This window comes from Schistocerca piceifrons, chromosome 2 (assembly GCF_021461385.2).
Source record: "Schistocerca piceifrons isolate TAMUIC-IGC-003096 chromosome 2, iqSchPice1.1, whole genome shotgun sequence".
Taxonomy (NCBI): domain Eukaryota; kingdom Metazoa; phylum Arthropoda; class Insecta; order Orthoptera; family Acrididae; genus Schistocerca; species Schistocerca piceifrons.
This window is the reverse complement of record NC_060139.1, coordinates 369,162,624-369,183,361: the sequence shown is the minus strand read 5'-3', so window position 1 is coordinate 369,183,361 and position 20,738 is coordinate 369,162,624. Positions and strand designations below refer to the sequence as shown.

The 20,738-nt window shown below is 44.7% G+C and overlaps 1 protein-coding gene across 1 annotated transcript; it reads right to left on the bottom strand.

Moving 5' to 3' along the window:
* Positions 1 to 4,551: 4,551 nt before the first annotated feature.
* LOC124776238 (cuticle protein 19.8-like) lies at positions 4,552 to 17,694 on the bottom strand. The gene is made up of 2 exons (XM_047251100.1): positions 17,544 to 17,694; positions 4,552 to 5,022 (listed from the first exon to the last, which is right to left on the bottom strand). The coding sequence occupies exons 1-2, from the start codon at positions 17,553 to 17,555 to the stop codon at positions 4,660 to 4,662; spliced, it is 375 nt and encodes a 124-aa protein (XP_047107056.1). The 5' UTR covers positions 17,556 to 17,694; the 3' UTR covers positions 4,552 to 4,659.
* Between the last annotated feature and the right edge of the window lie 3,044 nt (positions 17,695 to 20,738).

The window sequence follows — 20,738 nt, the reverse complement described above, 5'->3', positions numbered from 1 at the left end:
GAGGCGTGCAAGCTCCCTCCATGAAAAGCACGACCACACCATAACACCACCGCCTCCGAATTTTACTGTTGGCACTACACACACTGGCAGATGACGTTCACCGGGCATTCGCGATACCCACACCCTGCCATCGGATCGCCACATTGTGTACCGCGATTCGTCACTCCACACAACGTTTTCCCACTGTTTAATCGTCCAATGTTTACGCTCCTTACAGCAAGCGAGGCGTCGTTTGGCATTTACCAGCAAGATGTGTGGCTTATGAGCAGCAGCTCGACCATGAAATCCAAGTTTTCTCACCTCCCGCCTAACTATCATAGTATTTGCAGTGGATCCTGATGCAGTTTGGACTTCCTGTGTGATGGTCTGGATAGATGTCTGCCTATTACACATTACGACCCTCTTCAACTGTCGGCGACCTCTGTCAGTCAACACACGAGGTCAACCTGTACGATTTTATGCTGTACGTGTCCCTTCACGTTTTCATTTCACTATCACATCGGAAACAGTGGACCTAGGGATGTTTAGGAATGTGGAAATCTCGCGTACAGACGTATGACACAAGTGACATCCAACCACATGACCACGTTCGAAGTCCGTGAGTTCCGCGGAGCGCCCTATTCTGCTCTCTCACGATTTCTAATGACTACTGAGGTCGCTGATATGGAGTACCGGCCAGCAGGTGGCAGCACAATGCACCTAATATGAAAAACGTATGTTTTTCAGGGTGTCCGGATAGTTTTGATCACATAGTGTATTTTGGAACTGAAATGTTTATCTTCTACAAGAAAATGCTTCATTTGTGTGTGGGTAGGCTGACACTACCAAAAAAGGGCAGGGGAGGTTCAAAAAATGGTTCAAATGGCTCTGAGCACTATGGGACTTAACCTCTGTGGTCATCAGTCCCCTAGAACTTGGAACTACTTAAACCTAACTAACCTAAGGACATCACACACATCCATGCCCGAGGCAGGATTCGAACCTGCGACCGGAGCGGTCACGCGGTTCCAAACTGAAGCGCCTAGACCGCACGGCCACACCGGCCGGCCGGGCAGGGGAGGAAGATAGGTGAGGGAGAGGCGGAATTCAGGGAGGGGGAGAGTGAGCCGCACCAGTAAACGGCAACTGCAAGAAGGTTAATCTGATAGCTATGAACTGACAGTCTCACTACCATAATATCACTGCATAGCATTAGTTACGTTATTTGATAACATTTCAGCTACCAACCCCTTTAAAAATCCTTGAATAATAAAAGTGCTAATAAGTGTAGATGGAAAATAATAGAGGGTAAATACTATTCTCAATCTTGCTGTTGCTGAGGATGCGAATTATAACATTGAGACTTAAGTATCTGATTGATGTCGAGACCATTAAAGAGGGACAGCTAGTTTGAAAAGAATCGACAAAATTCTTAACTAATACGTACACACATCAAAAAAGTTTTGCATCACCACGATTCCCAGAACTCCCGAAGATAGACGTTGACTGTGGATATTGTATCACAGACACAGTCCCTTTGACTGTTTAGAGTTGCCACCAAACGCGCCCAAACCATGCGTGAGCAGCGCCTATTATACGGAGGGGATCTGACAGTCGATCAGTTCCTATCATTCCACCAGGAAGGAGGTACACGGCTAGTGTTGTCTGCAGTTCAACCATGCCTAAACGATCAATAACGTGGTTCGATCGCGTCCGCATTGTTAGTATGTGCCAGGAAGGGCTCTCAACAAGGGAAATGTCCAGGCGTCTCGGAGTGAACGAAAGCGATGTTGTTCGGACATGGAGCAGATACAGAAAGATAGGAACTATCAATGACATGCCTAGCTCAGGTCGCCCAAGGGCTGCTAGTGCAGTGGATGACCGTTACCTATGGATTATGGCTCGGAGGAACACTGACAGCATCGCCACCATGTTGAACAATGCTTTTCGTGCAGCCACAGGACGCCATGTTACGACTCAAACTGTGCGCATTAGGCTGCATGACGCGCAACTTCACTCCCGTCGTCCATGACGAGGTCCGTCTTTGCAGCCACGACATTTGGCATCACGTTTTCTTCACCGATGAGTGTCACATATGCCTTCAACAAGACAGTCGTCGGAGACGTGTTTGGAGGCAAACCGGTTAGGGTGAACTCCTTAGACACTGTCCAGCGAGTGCAGCAAGTTGGAGGTTCCCTGCTGTTTTGGGGTGGCATTTTGTGGGGCCGACGTATGCCGCTGGTGGTCATGGAAGGCGCCGTAATGGCAGTACGATACGTGAATGTCATCCTCCGACCGATAGAGCAGCATATTGGCGAGGCATTCGTCTTCACGAACGACAATTCGCGTCCCCATCGCGTACTTCTTGTGAATGACTTCCTTCAGGACAACGACATCGCTCGACTAGAGTGGCCAGCGTGTTCTCCAGACATAAACCCTATCGAACATACCTGGGATTTATTGAAAAGGGATGTTTATGGACAACGGGACCCTCCAAACACTCGGAGGGATCTATGAAGAATCGCCATTGAGGAGTGGGACAATCTGGACCAACAGTGTGTTGATGAACTTGTGGAAGTATACCACGAGGAATACAGGCATTCATCAACGCAAGAGGACGTGCTACTGGGTATTAGATGTACCGGTGTGTGCAGCAATCTGGACCACCTCCTCTGAAGGTCTCGCTGTACGGTGGTACAACATGCAATGTGTTGTTTTCATGAGCAATATTTACGTTGATCTCTATTCCAATTTTCAGTTCCGGAACTCTCGGAACCGAGGTGATGCAAAACTTTTTTTGATGTGTGTATAATGATCCTCTGTGGTGCCTGTCATATAAAATATGAATGAGTACGATCAGACTAGGATGTGGATTTAAAATTTTCAAACTAACAGTCCAGCATCTTAACCTCAAAGCCACCACGCTCTGTTCATTTCCAGTGCGTTCGATGAAGATTTTCAATGGCGTTGACGGCAAAAAATAGTCCAGTTCGCACAGTATATGTCATGGATAAAATGCTACGTTAATTTACGCTCTCCTCGATAGTGCAAACTACTGTGAATACGATATAAGTGTGTAGGCCTCCATGGCCAGTTTCAACTCGAATAAAATCATTTTTGGTGATGGGACTCGTCATCACCATATTTTATTTTTTATTTTATATGTCATGTTCTGTAGGACTAAACTGATAAGTACGTCATCGTGGTCATGGAACAAGTCGGAACATCAAATTATACAAGAAGAATAATAATAGATAAAACAGAACGTACATGAATACTATGCAGACGAAAAACCTTAAATTTAAATAGACGTAATTAACAATGTAACACAGGAATTAGCATAATTTTTTCCTGGAGTTCCTCCGCAGAATAGGAAGAGTAAGGCATAAAGAAAGTCTTCAGTTTGTGAACGTGCGTGGATTACTGCTAAGATTTTTCAATTCTAGGTTGCTGTAAATGGATGCAGCAGAATACTGTACGCCTTTCTGCCCAAGAGTGAGGGAGAAGCGTTCCAAATGCAGAGTGGATTTCTACCTAATAATAACTGAGTGAATGCCGCTAACTCTTGAGAATAAGCTGATATTGCTAATAACAAACGACATTAAGGAAAATATGTATTGAGGCGCCACTGTGTGAATTCCCAGACTACTGAATAGGGGTCGCCAAGAGGTTTGCGAACTTACACCGCACACTGCTCGAACCACCCGTTTCTCAGCCAGAAATATCATTTTTGAATCATAAGAGTTACCCAAAAAATAATACCATATGTCGTAAGCGAATGAAGGCAAGCTAAGTAGAATACTTTTCCTGTAGAACTGTAACTTATTTAAGATATGTTCTAATGGTAAATAAAACAGCATTTACATTTTGAACAAGATCCTGAACATGGACTTTTCACTACAGCTTACTATCTCCTGAATGAGATTTTCACTCGGCAGCGGAGTGTGCGCTGATATGAAACTTCCTGGCAGATTAAAACTGTGTGCCGGACCGAGACTCGAGCTCGGAACCTTTGCCTTAATCTGCCAGGAAGTTTCATATCAGCGCACACTCCGCTGCAGAGCGAAAATCTCATTCTGGAAAAATCCCCCAGGCTGTGGCTGAGCCATGTCTCCGCAATATCCTTTCTTTCAGGAGTGCTAGTCCTGCAAGGTTCGCAGGAGAGCTTCTGTAAAGTTGGGAAGGTAGGAGACGAGGTACTGGCAGAAGTTCAGCTTACTATCTATCTGAAAACCTAGGGGTTTCACCTGTTCAGTCTCACTAATCATGTGCCCATTATGTGTAATCGAAATGTCAGTTTTTGTTGAACTGTGTGTTAGAAATCGCAAAAACTGAGACTCGTGATTTAGCGTCAATTTTTTTTCTAAAACCCTTGTACTTATGTCTTGAACTGCATTATTTGATTCTGTGTCAATATTGCGCACGGAATCCTTCAGTACCAAGACAACCATAGAACCGACGTTTCGATCGTCTTTGCAGCAGTCCTCTTCAGGCAACTAAACAGCATATTGTAGTTACATACCGAGAAGTTGGAGACTGCGGGAAACATAACAAAACCAGAACAGAAAAAAGTTACTGAGTGAACCAAGTCAGTGCCGTTTATTTGCGTACATTCACAGAATGTGCAGAAGTTGTTTCGCTAAGCTGTATGTTCTTCCGTGATGGCGAGTCCGGGCCGTCTTAAGCGATGATCGTCCTGGCGACGCCTGGGGCAGCGTAGACGGGGGCGGGGGCGACTGCGGCCCCCTTGCGGACGACGGCGTTGAAGCCGTTGACGGGGTCGGCGACGTACTCGACGATGCGGACGGAGCCGTCGGGCTCGACCAGGCTGTAGCTGCCCTGGACGACGTCTCCGTCGCGGGACTCCTGCTGGCTCTTGGCGTCTCCGGTGATGGCGTCCTGCACGCTGTAGCCGTACGTGTACTGCGGGTGCGGGTCGTACTCGCCGGCGGCGATGGCGGCTGCCAGAGGTGTGGCAATCGGCGCGCGTGGCACCACCAGCTGCGCGGCAGCGGCACACACCACGGCGGCGAGGACGATCAGCTGCAAGCGGACAGGCCAGGCTCACTTAGTCCCCTACACCTCAGACACGTCTCCCATAAGCTACTGCCGACTCCGATTCTTAATGTTCAAATAACTTACGGGTTTGCTGCCGGGTGACGTCGTCGAACACCGCCGATATTTCGACAGGAGCACACCCTGCCATTCTCAAGGCACGAATGCAAGGAGGAAAAATGTGCGAGCAAATTTAATACCTCGGTTCACAGAGGAGAAACAAGGAAGACACCACACACAGAACAAGTGTCAACACAACCAAAGATAACCACCATCAGAAATATCGATAGTTACTATTAATCAGCAGGTGAGGTAGCACTAATTCTGTCCCTGTGTTTTTTGATGAGAGACAGAGCCGGATTCCAAGCAGCATTTAAACAAAATCCACCATCTCTGTTAATAAGGTTGCTTGATTTCAACAGCTTCCTTAATAACACTATCCCAATAGCTGGACGTGCAAGCCAGAATCTCCGTGTTGTTGTATTCCATAGGATGACCGGTGTCAGGGCAATGTTCTGCAATAGCGCATTTGCTCGGCTGTTGTAAGCGTGTGTGACTCTTATGTTCAATACACCGGTCTTCCACAGTCCTGATTGTCTGACCAATATATTGTTTAAATGCTGCTTGGAATCCGGCTCTGTCTCTCATCAAAAAACACAGGGACAGAATTAGTGCTACCTCACCTGTTGATTAATACTATCGATATTTCTGAAGGTGGTTATCTTTGGTTGTGTTGACACTTGTTCTGTGTGTGGTGTCTTCCTTGTTTCTCCTCTGTGAACCGAGGTATTAAATTTGCTTGCACATTTTTCCTCCTTGCATTTGTGCCTTGAGAATGGCAGTGTGTGCTCCTGTAGAAATATCGGTGGTGTTCGACGACGTCACCCGGCAGCAAACCCGTAAGTTATTTGAACATTCGATTCGCCGGGAAAAGTTAAGGTCTCAGATTCTGAATGACTCTCCTCGGGACTCTATGCGCGGACCACTCTTTTTTGTCTCAAATCCAGAATGTCTTCTTCTTAAACGAATGAATTATCTTAGGAACCATAATCGATTTTCTTCTCCACCCTTTACGATCTGATTTTGTTGTCCGTCTATAATGACCTTGTAGTGGACGCGAAGTTTAATCCTAATTTTCATCCTTTCTGGGTAGATCCTACCCATCCCCGAAGACTATCGAAATGTCACTGTATTCTAACAACAAGAAAACGTTTGTATTATAGTGTTCGGACGTAGTTGGATTATTAACGTAAGAGATATGGGGTACGCTAATATTACCCACGAGAGCAGCTATCCACCATTTTATCATAGCCTGTGGAACGCCATGTAAAACTCGTCTCACCTATTTGGCTTATCGAGTGATTACAGTTGCAATCAACATTAGAGTTAATTAAAGGACGTATTGTTACCAATACCAACAATCTCTGGCGTAAGCAACTGGAAACCAAACGGCGACGGTATTCGACGATTTTACTTGCGGTCACAAGTACTAGAAGGCTCATATGGTTCAAATGACTCAGAGCACTATGGGACTTAACATCTGAGGTCATCAGTCCCCTAGAACTTAGAGCTACTTAAACCTAACGAACCTAAGGACATCACACACATCCATGCCTGAGGCAGGATTCGAACCTGCGACCGTAGCGTTCGCGCGGTACCAGACTGCAGTGCCTAGAACCGCTCGGCCACACCAGCCGGCTACTAGTAGGACTATGAGTATCCCTGTACCAGAATTATAAATTGATGTTGGAATTAATAACTGTTCACTGAAGATTATTTCGTCACGCAGCTAACAAACAGTTCGTTGACCGATCGTTCTCCTTTTACGTCACCTCTCCCCCCACCCAGCCTTTAGAGGAACGTCGAAGAAAATAGCCATGAGCACCGTTATTCTGACGGGGATAACTGATACAATACAAAAGCGAGGAATGATGGGGAAAATCGAGTATCTTCCAAACAGTTCAGAAACATTTTGAAATTAATAATTCACTTCATTTTTACCTATGTAAAAATAAAACTGCTTGATATTACTTGTGAGTTCAGAAATGTTCAAAATACTGTGTCTAGAATTTGTAACGGTTTGAAATGAAGCTAATAGGAGTGCAAGCCGTAAATTCAATGGATCTCTCATTAAAATATATTGTGAAATATTTCTCATTTAATAATTTGCCTAAATGCAGGCGTTTCGAAGAGTCATCCAAGAAACGAAGACGTGTTGACTGTTTGTGCTTTGTTTACTTGAGTTTTCAGGTTTCCTGAGATTATCTGAACCCTAAGTATTCCGTTTTGAAATGAATAAGTTACTGACTTGAAAACATAAATAGAAAGTGAACAAAGAGCTGTGATATGGCATATGCGATTGAATGCTTCACTACGATACTGCAGAATAAAAGAAATGTACCACAATAGAGTCTTTTAGTTCCTGTTTTACGTTCAGTGGTAAGCACTGATAAGTAAAAAGAAAAGAAGTGGACAGGTTACGTCGCCCTTGGGCAGCCCTCACTTTGAAACATTCCGGTCGTATTTAGGTTTCTCTTTTCTTAAAACTGGACAGCAGCTTTTTGCTTTATGATTTATAGACACTTCTTTACGCTGGCTCAAACTTACGCAGGAGTAGAAGGATTAGACAATAGTATGAGCACAGAGGTATGAGTATTGGTTTGTGATTAATCTGCGTCGCAATGAAAGTTCTCTTTGTGCTGTAACATATGAGTATTTGGAAGTTTTTTTAGTTGCCAGTTCTTCGCTAGTGGCAGTGGACATTGTGGTTGAGATATACTGCAGACCGATGTTGGTCCCGTGACAACAATGCAAACCAACAACGATTATCTGGAGCTACTGTATTTTGTTTTCTGGTAGTATACAGAATTCATGGGTAAATTTCGCCTGCTAAATATAATAGTGGAAGAAAAGCTAACCTTACTGGTGGTATTAGGAGGTAGGCAAGGCAGTTATAGGTCTGATAAGAACACTACTACAGTACCACAGTACCACGAAAATGATTACTGATCATATTATGCGTTTAAAGAGCACAGAGTCTACAGGACAATGCAAGCAGCACTGTTCAAATGAAGACTTCAAGAAATAGCTGTAATTTCAAAACATTGTGTATGGCTTTTGAGCGCAAAGAAGAGGTTTCGGTGATGCAAGGAGCATCACACCTAGACTGGATATCACTGTAAACATTCTATCTTGGCGATGTTCGCTACTGAGGATGTCCTTCCAGCTCGTTAACCCCAAGAAAAGCATTTACAGCAGTTATTAATTTGATAATGGTTTGGGTGCTCATAAAGCGCTTCGGGAGTGTCCATCCATGCGATGGCATTTGTTCCAGGAAGAAAATAAAAGTCGTCAGTGGCCGCTCTCCCACGGCTGATCGGTTATACGTAGGTTGGAACTTAAATACTGGCAACACTTCTGTGGAGGCACTATTCTATGGAATCTACTATTGTCGCTGATAGCACACGATGTTGACATACTTACCTCATCTCCGAGCAAATGGACTCGCCCGTCCCACGTCACCGGCGTGCGCACAATAGAGGAAAACACAGTCACTCGTGAGCGAGAGGTCTAACGCAACGGTGTCACTATGTTTTCGAAACAGGAACAACGGAGTTGGATCAAGACTGAATGTGCCAGAGGTCGTACAGCACGGCAGTGTCATGAAGGTCTTCAAGAGGCGTGCGGGGAATCGGCATTGCCGTACAGAACAGTGGCACGCTGGGTAAAAGCCTGCAACGAAGGTCGGCAAACTGTGGCTGACATGCATCGGGCAGGTCGCCTAGCGTCTCTGAAGAAGAAGTGCATGCTGTTGCCGCGTTAGTGGACAGTGATCGACGCCATACGATTCATGAGCTCGCCAACGAAACCGGATTAGCGCATACGACTGTGCTTCGCATCCTGAAGGAACGCATGGGCATGCGAAAATTTGCATCACGATGGGTTCCGCATGACCTAACGGAAATGCAGAAATAGATGCGTTACGACGCTGCTCGGACGCACTTGGAGCGCTATGAGCGCGTAGGAGAGGCATTTTTACGCCGTATCGTAACACTGGATGAGACATGGGCCACATCGTGCGGGCCAAAACTGTAACGCCAATGCAGCAAATGGCGTCATTATGGGTCGCCGTGAAAGTCGAAAGTGCGTTAGAGTCCCAGTATGGTGAAAGTTATGGTGATTCTCGTATACGACTGTGATGGCGTTATCCTAATGCATTACGTTCCTCCACGGCAGAACGTCAATGCACAGTATTACTGTTCGTTTTTGGAGCATTGCCTGCGACCACCTATCCGGAAGAAGCGGCGACACTTTTCGCGCAACCCACCCATTATTTTGCACGACAATGCGCGGGCGCATACAGCGCTAGCTGTGGCTGCTCTGTTCGGTCGATGGGACTGGGAAGTACTCTACCATCCACCATACTCCCCGGACTTAAGTCCTTGTGACTTTGATTTGATTCCGAAGAAGAAGGAGCCACTTCGTGGCATTCCCTTCAGAACTGTTCCAGAGATTAGACAGGCTGTCTATCTCCATTCGCACCATCAACAGAACATGCTCTGCTAACGGTATACTACGCCTTCCACATCGCTGGCAACGGGTTCTACACAACGATGGTGACTACTTTGAAGGACAGTGACAGGTGAAAACAGGTAACTCTTTTTTATAGGTTGTGAATAAATAGTTGCCACTATTTAAGTTCCAACCCTCGTATTTAAAAAAAAAGTCTCCTCTGGCCTCAACAACGTCTGATTTTGAAAATTTGTGGAACATCCATCGTCATTCAGTAATTTCAGTTCCTCTGAACACTCGTGATTTATATACGTCAACCGCAAGAGAATTGGTCATATTTCCGTAGGACTAATAGTTTGCACGTAGTGAGCGAGAGAATATGTAAGTGTTGCACGTGGTATTTGAAGGCGTTGCCGGGTGCATCACATCCTGTGATATGAGCAGCTGAAATAGCGTGTATAGCCATTAACACGGACTGAGTTGGGACTGTCCCACACATGTACCAACGGCGACTTATCATTTATTATGCCCGCCCGGTTGGCCGTGCGGTCTAACGCACGACTTTCCGGGCGGAAAGGAGCGCCGGTCTCCGGCACGAAACCGCCCGGCGGATTTGTGTCGAGGTCCGGTGAACCGGCTAGTCTGTGGATGGTTTTCAGGCGGTTTTCCATCTGCCTCGGCAAATGCGGGCTGGTTCCCCTTATTCCGCCTCAGCTGCACTATGTCGGCGATTACTGCGCAAACAAGTTCTCTACGTACGCGTATACTACCATTACTCTACCACACAAACATATGGGTTACACTCGTCTGGTGTGAGACGTGCCCTGGGGGGGGGGGGCGGGGGGGTCCACCGGGGGCCGAACCACACAATAACCCTGGGTTCGGTGTGGGGCGGCGGAGGGGTGAAGTGGACCACTGCGGCTGCAGCGGGGACAGAGCCTCTCCGTCGTTTCTAGGTCCCTGGTTAACGTAACATAACATAACATCATTTGTTATTGTGTTACCAGTATGATTTTTATAGCACTGTGTGTCTTGTGTTACATTTTCGTCTCGTTTACTCGTTTTAGCACAATCTGACTGTAAAACTTGTTTTATGTCCAAGCAGTCCTTTGTTAAGCCTATGTAACGTCGTACCGGTCCACGGCATAAACTAATGTCTATCATAACTTACAAAAATATTGTAATATAACATTTCCTGTGGTGAGATGGCTGTATGTGCACAGTCAGAATGCTGACAATTTTTTTTTTTTTAAATATGGAGGATGTGGTGTCATAGTATGTGGATGTTCTTCGTGGTTAGGTTGTGGTTATCTCACTGCGCATGAGAAATCGCTAAATGCGGAAGGATATGAACACATTACAGCATTGTGTACTGCGTACAGTAGAGCAACAGTTCGGCGATGCCGACTCTTTCTATCAGCGTGATAATGCAACTTGTCACAAAAAAGCATTTGTGAGTCGGTTTTCTGTGGAGAGTACATTCCTGAAATGGGCTGATCTGGGCCGGCCGGAGTAGCCGAGCGGTTCTAGGCGCTACAGTCCGGAACCGCGCGACCACTACGGTCGCAGGTTCGAATCCTGCCTCGGTCATGGATGTGTGTGATGTCCTTAGGTTAGTTAGGTTTAAGTAGTTCTAAGTTCTAGGGGACTGATGACCTCAGAAGTTAAGTTCCGTAGTGCTCAGAGCCATTTTTTTTTTGGGCTGATATGTCCTGATTCCGGACCTAAACCCAATGGGTGAATTAAAACATCGACTACACACTACACCGTCTCTGGCGCCGGTTCTTGAGCAACAGTGGATTACCATTTCTGCACAGACATTCAGACACCTCATTGAATGTGTCTTGAGCACAGTTCAAGCCGTTATAATGGCGAAGGGTGGACACGCCTAGTATTAATGTCCGCTAATGGATGTCCGGGTAGTTTTGATCAGATAATGTGTGTAGTTTAGTTCGTGCTACGAGCTACGTGCGCCGTTTGAGCAGTGGCAGGGTTGCCATAAAGCGCTTGGCGAGTGTAAACGATGCGGAAGGCGTCAGCGGGGCGTGCTGTGTGCAACGGAGCGCGCCGCACTTGGCGATGCACCGGCTCCGGGCGCGGGCACTTGGCTGCCCGCTCTGGCGAGGCGCTGGCCGCTCGCGTAACCGCGGGCCCGCCTGCCAGCCAAGGCCTTCGGGCCGAGCTGGCACTGTGTGGGAGCGCAGAGCCAGCGGGCGAGTGTCTGTGTGTGTGTGTGTGTGTGTGTGTGACCCAGTTTGGGCGGCCGGGAATTGTTTTTGCGTTAGATAATAGCCCGCCAGCCGGCTGCCGCGTCACTGCCCCTTGAGTTACCGCGCCGGTGAAAGCTGCCGTGTCTACCTGGGCGTGTGTGTGTGTGTGTGTGTGTGTGTGTGTGTGTGTGTGTCGCTACTGGAAGCTGGTCCCCTGCCACGGGCTACACAGGCCAGTTTTGTTACATCTGAAGGTCACCTTCTCTGTAACATATCGACCGGGCCTTCTTAAATGCGCATTCGACCGAACATACGCGAAGCTATTCTGAATTCTCAAGGAACATTCAGGGTCTTTTGCGACTCAGTCGTCGAAGCTGGTCATTAGAGGCATCTCTCACGACATGATAAGGAGATTTTAAAAAAAACATTGTGCCATTTAAGCTTATGTCTCGTTCTGTTGGTATTTATGATCTTTCGTGTACAACTAACCGGGCGAGGTAGCGCAGTGGTTAACATACTGGACTCGCATTCTGGAGGACGACGGTTCAAAAGCCCGTCCGGCCATCCTAAGTAAGGTTTTTCGTGATTTCTCTAAATCACTTCGGGCAAATGCCGGGATGGTTCCTCTGAAATGGCACAGCCCACTTCCTTCCCCATCCTTCCCTAATCCGATGGGACCGATGACTCGCTGTTTCGTCCCCTCCCAGCAACCAACCATCAAACAATCGTGTACAACTTCAAGCTGACTTACAAAAAAATAGAAATGTAATCAATACTTCATTTTCAGTACGTAATTATTATTAAAGTTATACAAACAAACTGAAGACATTGCATATACAGATTATATGAATTCGGTAGAATTTTCTACAATTTGAAAACATCCACAACTAAAAATAAACTTATGAATCAAATGGAAAAACCCACTCCGATCAAAAACTGCTACCGAAGGAAAGGAAAGGAAACAAATATCGGCTCTGGTGATCTAGCGGTAAGGTGCATGCTTCGAAAATAAAAGCTAGCGGGAGCGAATCCCGGTCGAAACACAGATTTAAGCCTTCGTTTTAACCTAGCCTTCACCTCTGAACTATGTCACGAGTCGCCAAAAACGACATGTGGTTCGGATTTCACGTCAAACTGCAGGTCGCCTTTCCCCGATTGGATAACTGGGGTAGGTTAGCGAAATGGTAGTCGCCGAAGTAGCAACCAATTAAAAGACTTGCACCAGGCCTTTGAGCCACACGAAATTATTACTACAACAAGTCTTCATTTCCAGATGTTTAGGATGCAATATCAGCTTAAATAACGATAATGATGAAAATAATAAAATCAAAAAATTTCATCACATATGTGGAACTACAAACAAAACATTAAAGAACAAGACGAGGAAAGACACAAAATTAAAATTTTGCAAAAAAATAGCTGTACCTGTCTGTCTGGCTCTACGGCAGTGGATCTTGGACTGAATAAAAGAAAGGCAAAAGCGCAATACAATCGCCTGAAATGAGATTTTTAAGATCGTTCAAAGGTTGCCCAAGAATATTATAACAAATCTGAATATGCGGAAGAACTAGGAATTTATACTTTCAACCACCACGTGGAAAAATGTTGGGAGATATGGAAGCAACGTCTTTAACGTATGGAAGAAAGCAGAATTCCAATCATTCTAAACAAGTACAAACCCTCAGGAAAGGGGGAAAAGAAGACCTAGAAGAAGATTATCTTAAAAACGTGAAGCTTGAACAGGCATATTGCCTAAACTTTGAAGTGAAGAAGAAGAAGAAGAAGAAGAAAGCTTTTGGAATTGGCTTTATTTATAAATATCTTCCCCTTCAGCCTTTTTGATTTAAGTTTTCTTGGGCCCATTTCAGTCAAATGCTAGAATGATTCCTTCCTTCCATAAAACGATGACCTATTTACTTCGATAGACGTGTCCATGTGAACAAGTGCCGTGTATGTAGTCACCATGACACTGGCTAGATGGTAAACCGCAATGAGCGCTTGTTATTTTCTTCTACTGACCTCCAACAAAATTAGTCGAGAAAAGACGCCGGCGTACATTACGTGAGTCTCAAGTCATAAAATCCTTAGCAAGTTTGAGTGCCTCTTGTTAAAGGGTTCATTTCGTTCGCATTGGGCTAGGATCGCTCAATTTGAAATTAAGGAAACAAAAAATGTACTTTTCAAATGCACTTACATCAGTTTCTTATTCTTTGCAGTGCTAAAACTATTGAATGTTTATGATTTCGCGTGTATGCTCATTAATATTTCGAGAACTTTTCTGTAAACTATCGTAACACTATGCATAACTTGAACTTACTGAGCAACAGTGTCGCAATTCGAAAAGCATATGTTTGTTCCAGTAGCACCTACTGTTGACGGCAGAAGAACTGAATTTTTTATATAAATTCGTAAATATATTTCATGATAAGATACTGAACAGATATGTAAAAAAGTAAAAAGGGACCAGTGAACTTATTTGCAACTAAGCAGTGACTATTTCCTCACAAAGACTGAAAACAGAAAGATAAAGCTTACTGAAACGTTCGATATCTATTATCTGTTATAACGAACAGTCATAAAAGAGGAAATGCAATGCAAATATCATTTAGTACAGAGTGATGTTGGCATTTATTTGATTCTTGTAGGCGCTTCAGTCCGGAACCGCGCGACTACTACGGTCGCAGGTTCGAATCCTGCCTCGGGCATGGATGTGTGTGATGTCCTTAGGTCAGTCAGGTTTAAGTAGTTCTAAGTTCTAGGGGACTGATGACCTCAGAAGTTAAATCCCATAGTGCTCAGAGCCATTTGAACCATTTTTTTTTTTTAATTCTTGTATCACATGTTACTACTGCAATGCACGCAAACTTGGCCGACTGAGTTGGAGTCAGAATAACATTTGGAAAGAGTGGGGACAAAGGCCCTTCTGACTATCCTGCTGGTTTTTCTACATAGATTAGGCTAATGCTGTAATAGTTAGTCTGAAGGCGATACGGTTAATCCTGCGTTATCCTTTTCCAGTCCGAGCACGTGTTCGACAGCATGTCAGTGACAGAGGAGCGGTGAAGAGAGAATGAGTTTACCCTGTTCCACGAAGTTAACGAACGTGTTAATATTGCCTGCATTCAAACTGAAACTTAAATCGCCTTACGTAGTGACACTTCCACTAAGGATACTTAAGTAAAATATTTATTGCTACAAATCAGCAGTGAAATAAAATACAATAATCGCAGTGGCTGTTTCTGTGCTAATGGGCACAGCACTGTGTAACTGGCAATGTTGGTGGCGACCGGACACCAAATACTACCGGCCTACAGTATCCAAACACAGCAGTTTCAGAACTAGGGACTCCAGACGCCACGATAAATTGCCCTACAGTATATGAGAACAGAATGCTGAGTGACCGAACGCTTTTGTCGGCTAGTTCTATTAAATTTCTTCCTAAATCACTAAATGATACGTAGCAAAATTCTGATTTTATAAGGAATGCGTTGGTGTACAGGCTTTTACAGATGCACTGCTTTACTTCTGCAGAAGAAAACTGCGGTCCTAATCCCATATTTCATCACTGCATCCATACGAGTTTAGCTGAAACTGTTGGAAGTAGCTGGGCATGTACGACAACTATTGACTATAGCCATTATTTACACCAAGCGACCGGCTCAATAGTCAAGATCATCAAACTACACTTGTGATGCTCGATTTGGAAGTAGCTGTTTCAAATCCTGGTGGAGAAGAAATTTTCACCACTAATATTTCGCTTGCAACCGTAATGTTCTCGATCCTCAGTTCTTTCGTAATGCTTTGTAGAAAATTCCGAGTTATGAAGTGGTACGGTAGCGTTATTGTCCGGGGCCCAGTATATGTTATTAGAGATGGTTAGAATATATGCCTCCACCAGGTTTCACGCTCCCCTAAACGCCCCCCCCCCCCAATCACTACCTACGACACAACACTGTACACGCAATCATTGCGGTCACTCACACGGGACAGTCACGCGCAAGATCACAGAAACCAAAACGTTATGGGGAAGACGAACCAAAGACGGCGTTTCGTTGGCAGAACACTTAACAGATCAATAACTCTATTAAACAAACACCTACAATACGCTTGTCCGTCGTCTTCTGGAGTATTGCTGCGCGGTATGATATCCTTACCAGGTAGGATTGACGGAGGACTTCGAAAAAGTTCAAAGAGGGGTAGCTCGTTTACCATCACGGATTTGATACGTGAGCTGGGGCGGCGGTCATTGAAACAAAGAAGTTTTTCGATTCAGCAATATCTTTCACAAAATTTCAGTGACCAACTGTCACTTCCGAATGTGAAAACATGTCCGTAATAAAGTATATCAGAGCTCGCACGGAGAGATTTAGGCGTTCATTATTTCCATGTGGTACTCGATGGTGTAGCAGTCGCGAAAGCGTTCTATGCTCTCCCTGCCAAGCACGCGAGTGTGAAATGCAGAGCAGTCATGTAGATTTAGATGGGTACGTAGACACGTGACATACAACCCACTCAAGAGGCAACAATCAAGCCGTGAACCTCCTTTTCATTCACGTGGAGCAACGGTGAATACAAGCTTCCTATTAGCGACTTATTTTTATCCGATTCACCTCTGAAGTTGTATTTAGCTTCCGCTTCGACGTATCAAGTGAAATAATTAACCAGTCGTTGGTCTTGAATTGTTCCAGAAGAAAATAATCCACTTAATTTCTACCGGAGCGTTGTGGGAGTTATCGTCTTGGAGGAAACCACTGAGATATCTGTTCGTACATAAGCGTTCACACACGAACACTATTTTGTACGGTCCTCCCATTAGTAAAAGGTAAAAGAGAGACCAGATATTAAAAGTGTCTTCTGCATTCCGCTCAGTTACTTCAATAAGAGGTCGCGGCACACTGTCATCTGCCTTTGTTATACGTTGTGCTTGCTGTTTCTTCGTGAACTGCCGCTAAAACAACTGATATTCTGAAAGCAGTACTCTGGATCCAATGTATTCATAGAAACACAAGCTTCTGTCGTTATGTGTATCATTTATTATGCAAATCGAGATTTGTCCATCACCGAATACCGTGAAAGATAGACATATCTGACAAATAGTTTCATGATGTTATCACTTGGTCTAGTATGTTACTTTACAGATGTCCGTTTCTAAGGTATTCACTAGGATGATCACGTAATCAAAAGTACAATAGGGCACTATTTCTTTCCATAGTACTCCGTCTTCAGGCCACTTGTGGCCTACCGGGACCATCCGACCGCCGTGTCATCCTCAGAGGAGGATACGGATAGGAGGGGCGTGGGGTCAGCACGCCGCTCTCCCGGTCGATATGATGGTATTCTTGACCGAAGCCGCTACTATTCGGTCGAGTAGCTCCTCAATTGGCATCACGAGGATGAGTGCACCCCGAAAACTGGCAACAGCGTATGGCGACTTGAATGGTCACCCACCCTAGTGCCGACCGCGCCCGACAGCGCTTAAATTCGGTGATCTTACGGGAACCGGTGTATCCACTGCGGCACGGTCGTTGCCTATTTCTTTCCATAGTGTTGGACATTTCTAGACCGAACCGATCATCTTTAGTCACACTCGGTTTTAAATCGCCCTGAAAGACTTCAATGTAATTATGTCCACAAAATCTATATGTTTCTGACTCCCATTCACTTACAGAACAATAATGGTATCCTGTGAAGTTAATACAACGGTTTACATATGGCAACAATGTAGTTCAGCTGGAAATTTTTGTCTTTCAGTCTATGGACGCTCTTCGTGGCACTGGAGCAACTCACCTTAGAAGCCATGTTGTTGTTGTGGTGTGCTACTGGAGGTGTACACTGGCAAGACAGAGTGAAGCCCCGCTTTATATACCCACTGACCAGTTGCAGACCCACTCCTAAAACCAGCCAGCCTGCATTTTTTCTGCGACGGAAGCTATTTTGAGCACGGACCATCTGTTGGAGCGAATTAATTTATATTTCTGCAAAGGTGCTCGCGTGTGCCTTTAACAGTACCGTATCGGATAATTAATGACTGTGGGTGGCGAACGCTGAAAGTGGTCTCCCCAGCATATGGTACGGAGGTCTCCTGAAATACGAGCGAGGCTGCCGCAGTTACGAGAGTCTCGGCAGGCCATCTGCTGTTCGCTGTGGGAAGTCCTGAGTACCTGCTCCAGTCTTGGGCGGCGACATCTGTTGCCAAGGACGCGTGGGCCCGCGAAAAGTAATTCTAGCCTTGTCTGCTACCACGCCTATTGCAAGCCGGAACACTACGAGAATTCTAGCTGATAAAAACTACCAAACAACAACGCAAAGACACTTTGATAAGGCCAAATTTAATCACACTGCAACAGTAGCCTATCAATTCAAGTTAAATGAAATGTTTACACTTCGTAAAAAAAATCGATGTTTTTTTTTTCTTGTTGAACATCACTATCAGTTTGCTGGGGTAGGTGGTAAGCATAGTTGTTAGACCCTCCTACGCAATCTCGTCATAACAATTAGTAAAGATCGCCTAGTGCCTCCTGGCAGCTTCAACTAATATTTTGACTTTTAATATAACTTATTCTCCATTAGGTAGACTATCACGTCTAGACGTTTCATGCAAAGACTTTGAAACACACTGTATGTAAAAATTAGATTAGATTTGACAAAGTCCGTTGTTATTTTACAGGATGATTTTGTCATGATGTTACAAACTTTCGCGGACAATGGAGAAGGGTAAATGTATCAATCTCAGTTCAGGAACCCTGATCCGGAATCGACCGATTGGAAAGTTATACGCGAGCTTCTTTGTGGTGTCTGACAGTGGAATACATATATCGGCACTACTGTTGATGCTAAGATTGTAGGATAGGCATCTTACAGAGGTGGTAGTATGGAGAAAAGAATGAAAAAAATGTCCAGTAAATATGGGATCTAAAACGCATGTGCCATCAGAGCTATGGGCATTGTTTCAGTAGAAGAAATGCTTTTGAAAGTGGTGAAAATGAGCAGCTGCTCGTAGCTACCGGGTGATCAAAAAGTCAGTATAAATTTGAAAACTTAATAAACCACGGAATAATGTAGATAGAGATGTACAAATTGACACACATGCTTGGAATGACATGGGGTTTTATTAGAACAAATAAAAGTTATCGGACCTTTTTTCTTCGAGGAAATGCGTGATTCTAGTTTTGTAACTGCTACCGTGACGGGTGAGAGGTACGCCGATATGTTACAGAATCGCATCATCCCCAGCCTGGCTGACAAACACCTGCTGGAACGTACGATGTTTATGCAGGATGGCGCTCCACCCCATATTGCTAGACGCGTGAAACATCTCTTGCGCGCAGCGTTTGGTGATGATCGTGTGCTCAGCCGCCACTTTTGTCTTTCTTGGCCTCCCAGGTCCCCAGACCTCAGTCCGTGCGATTATTGGCTTTGGGGTTACCTGAAGTCGCAAGTGTATCGTGATCGACCGACATCTCTAGGGATGCTGAAAGACACCATAACTCCAGACATGCTTTACAGTGCTGTTCACAACATTATTCCTCGACTACAGCTATTGTTGAGGAATGATGGTGGACATGTTGAGCATTTCCTGTAAAGAACATCATCTTTGCTTTGTGTTACTTTGTTATGCTAATTATTTCTATTCCGATTAGATGAAGTGCCATCTGTCGGGCATTTTTTGAACTTTTGTATTTTTTTGGTTCTAATAAAACCCCATGTCATTTCAAGCACGTGTGTCAATTTGTACCTCTCTATCTACATTATTCCGTGATTTATTCAGTTTTCAAATTTATACTAACTTTTTGATCACTCGGTATTTTTAGGTTCGCACTTTAGTGCCCATATTTAATTTTCCTGTTTTGGTCCATACTACATCATGAATAACATGGAATCCAAAGAGCATGTAGCAGGAATATATGTGTTTCATAGTGTCAAGTGCTAATAGCTGTTAAGGTATCCATTTTAGAGCTCATGTGAACTGGATTTTTTTTCTTCTTTTGGTCCACACTACCAGCTCTGGAAATTGCCAACGCTTCAATCTAAGCAACAAGAGTTCCGGCGCATGCATTCCACTGTCAAAAGTATCAGAATGATTTTCGCTTGTAGCTTTCAACTTGACAGTTTCCGGATCAGGATCCCTGAACGTAAATTGATACATTTAACCTTCTCCACCAACCGCTGAGTTTTTGTAAATTATCGCAGAAACATCCTGTGTAACTAATCTAGCTGCCTTACACATTACAGAATGGATTCGAAAGCATTTTCTGAAACTGTGCATTTGAAGCATTTCCGGCAATTACATGTTAGCATGAAATTTATTATGCACAGCTACACAAAGATCGTAATAACTTTTAAAAAATTCAACAAATTTGTATGTAAACACATTTGGGAATTTTGTATAAATAGTGAGGCCCACTTGTAACGCATAAGAATACAAACAAATTGCATATTAATTATTCCTTGATAGTAAAAACTTCGTCCACGGGTCTTGGCGGCCACAGCGGTATTTAGCGACCGCCGTGTCATCCTCCGCCAATGACGTCATTGGATGCGTTTCGAAGGGGCGCAGGGTCAGCACAGCAGTCTTCCGGCCTTTGGCGGTTTTCGTGAGCTGGAGCCGCTGATTCTCAATCAAGTCACTGCTGAACTGGTCTCAGGAAGCCGAGTCTTACCAACAAGAAAAAAATTCCCGGCAGTACCGAGAATCGAACCCGTGTCCTCCGTATGGCCATCAGACGCGCTGATCTGCCAGCTACTGATTCGGGCAACTTCGTGATGGTGGTCAGCAAATAAAACGCCTTTTCAAATACTGAAATGACCCAAGAACAAAAATCAGAGAAACTGAGAAAATTTTTATAGAGTAAGCTCTTTTGTGAAGGCTGACTTCAGATAACACTAATCTTAAAGAGAATTGCAACATTCGTGTCTGTAAGTTGAGCGATCTTTGAGCCCCACGAAAATAAGTTGTATCCCAGCAACAATATGCGTATTTAA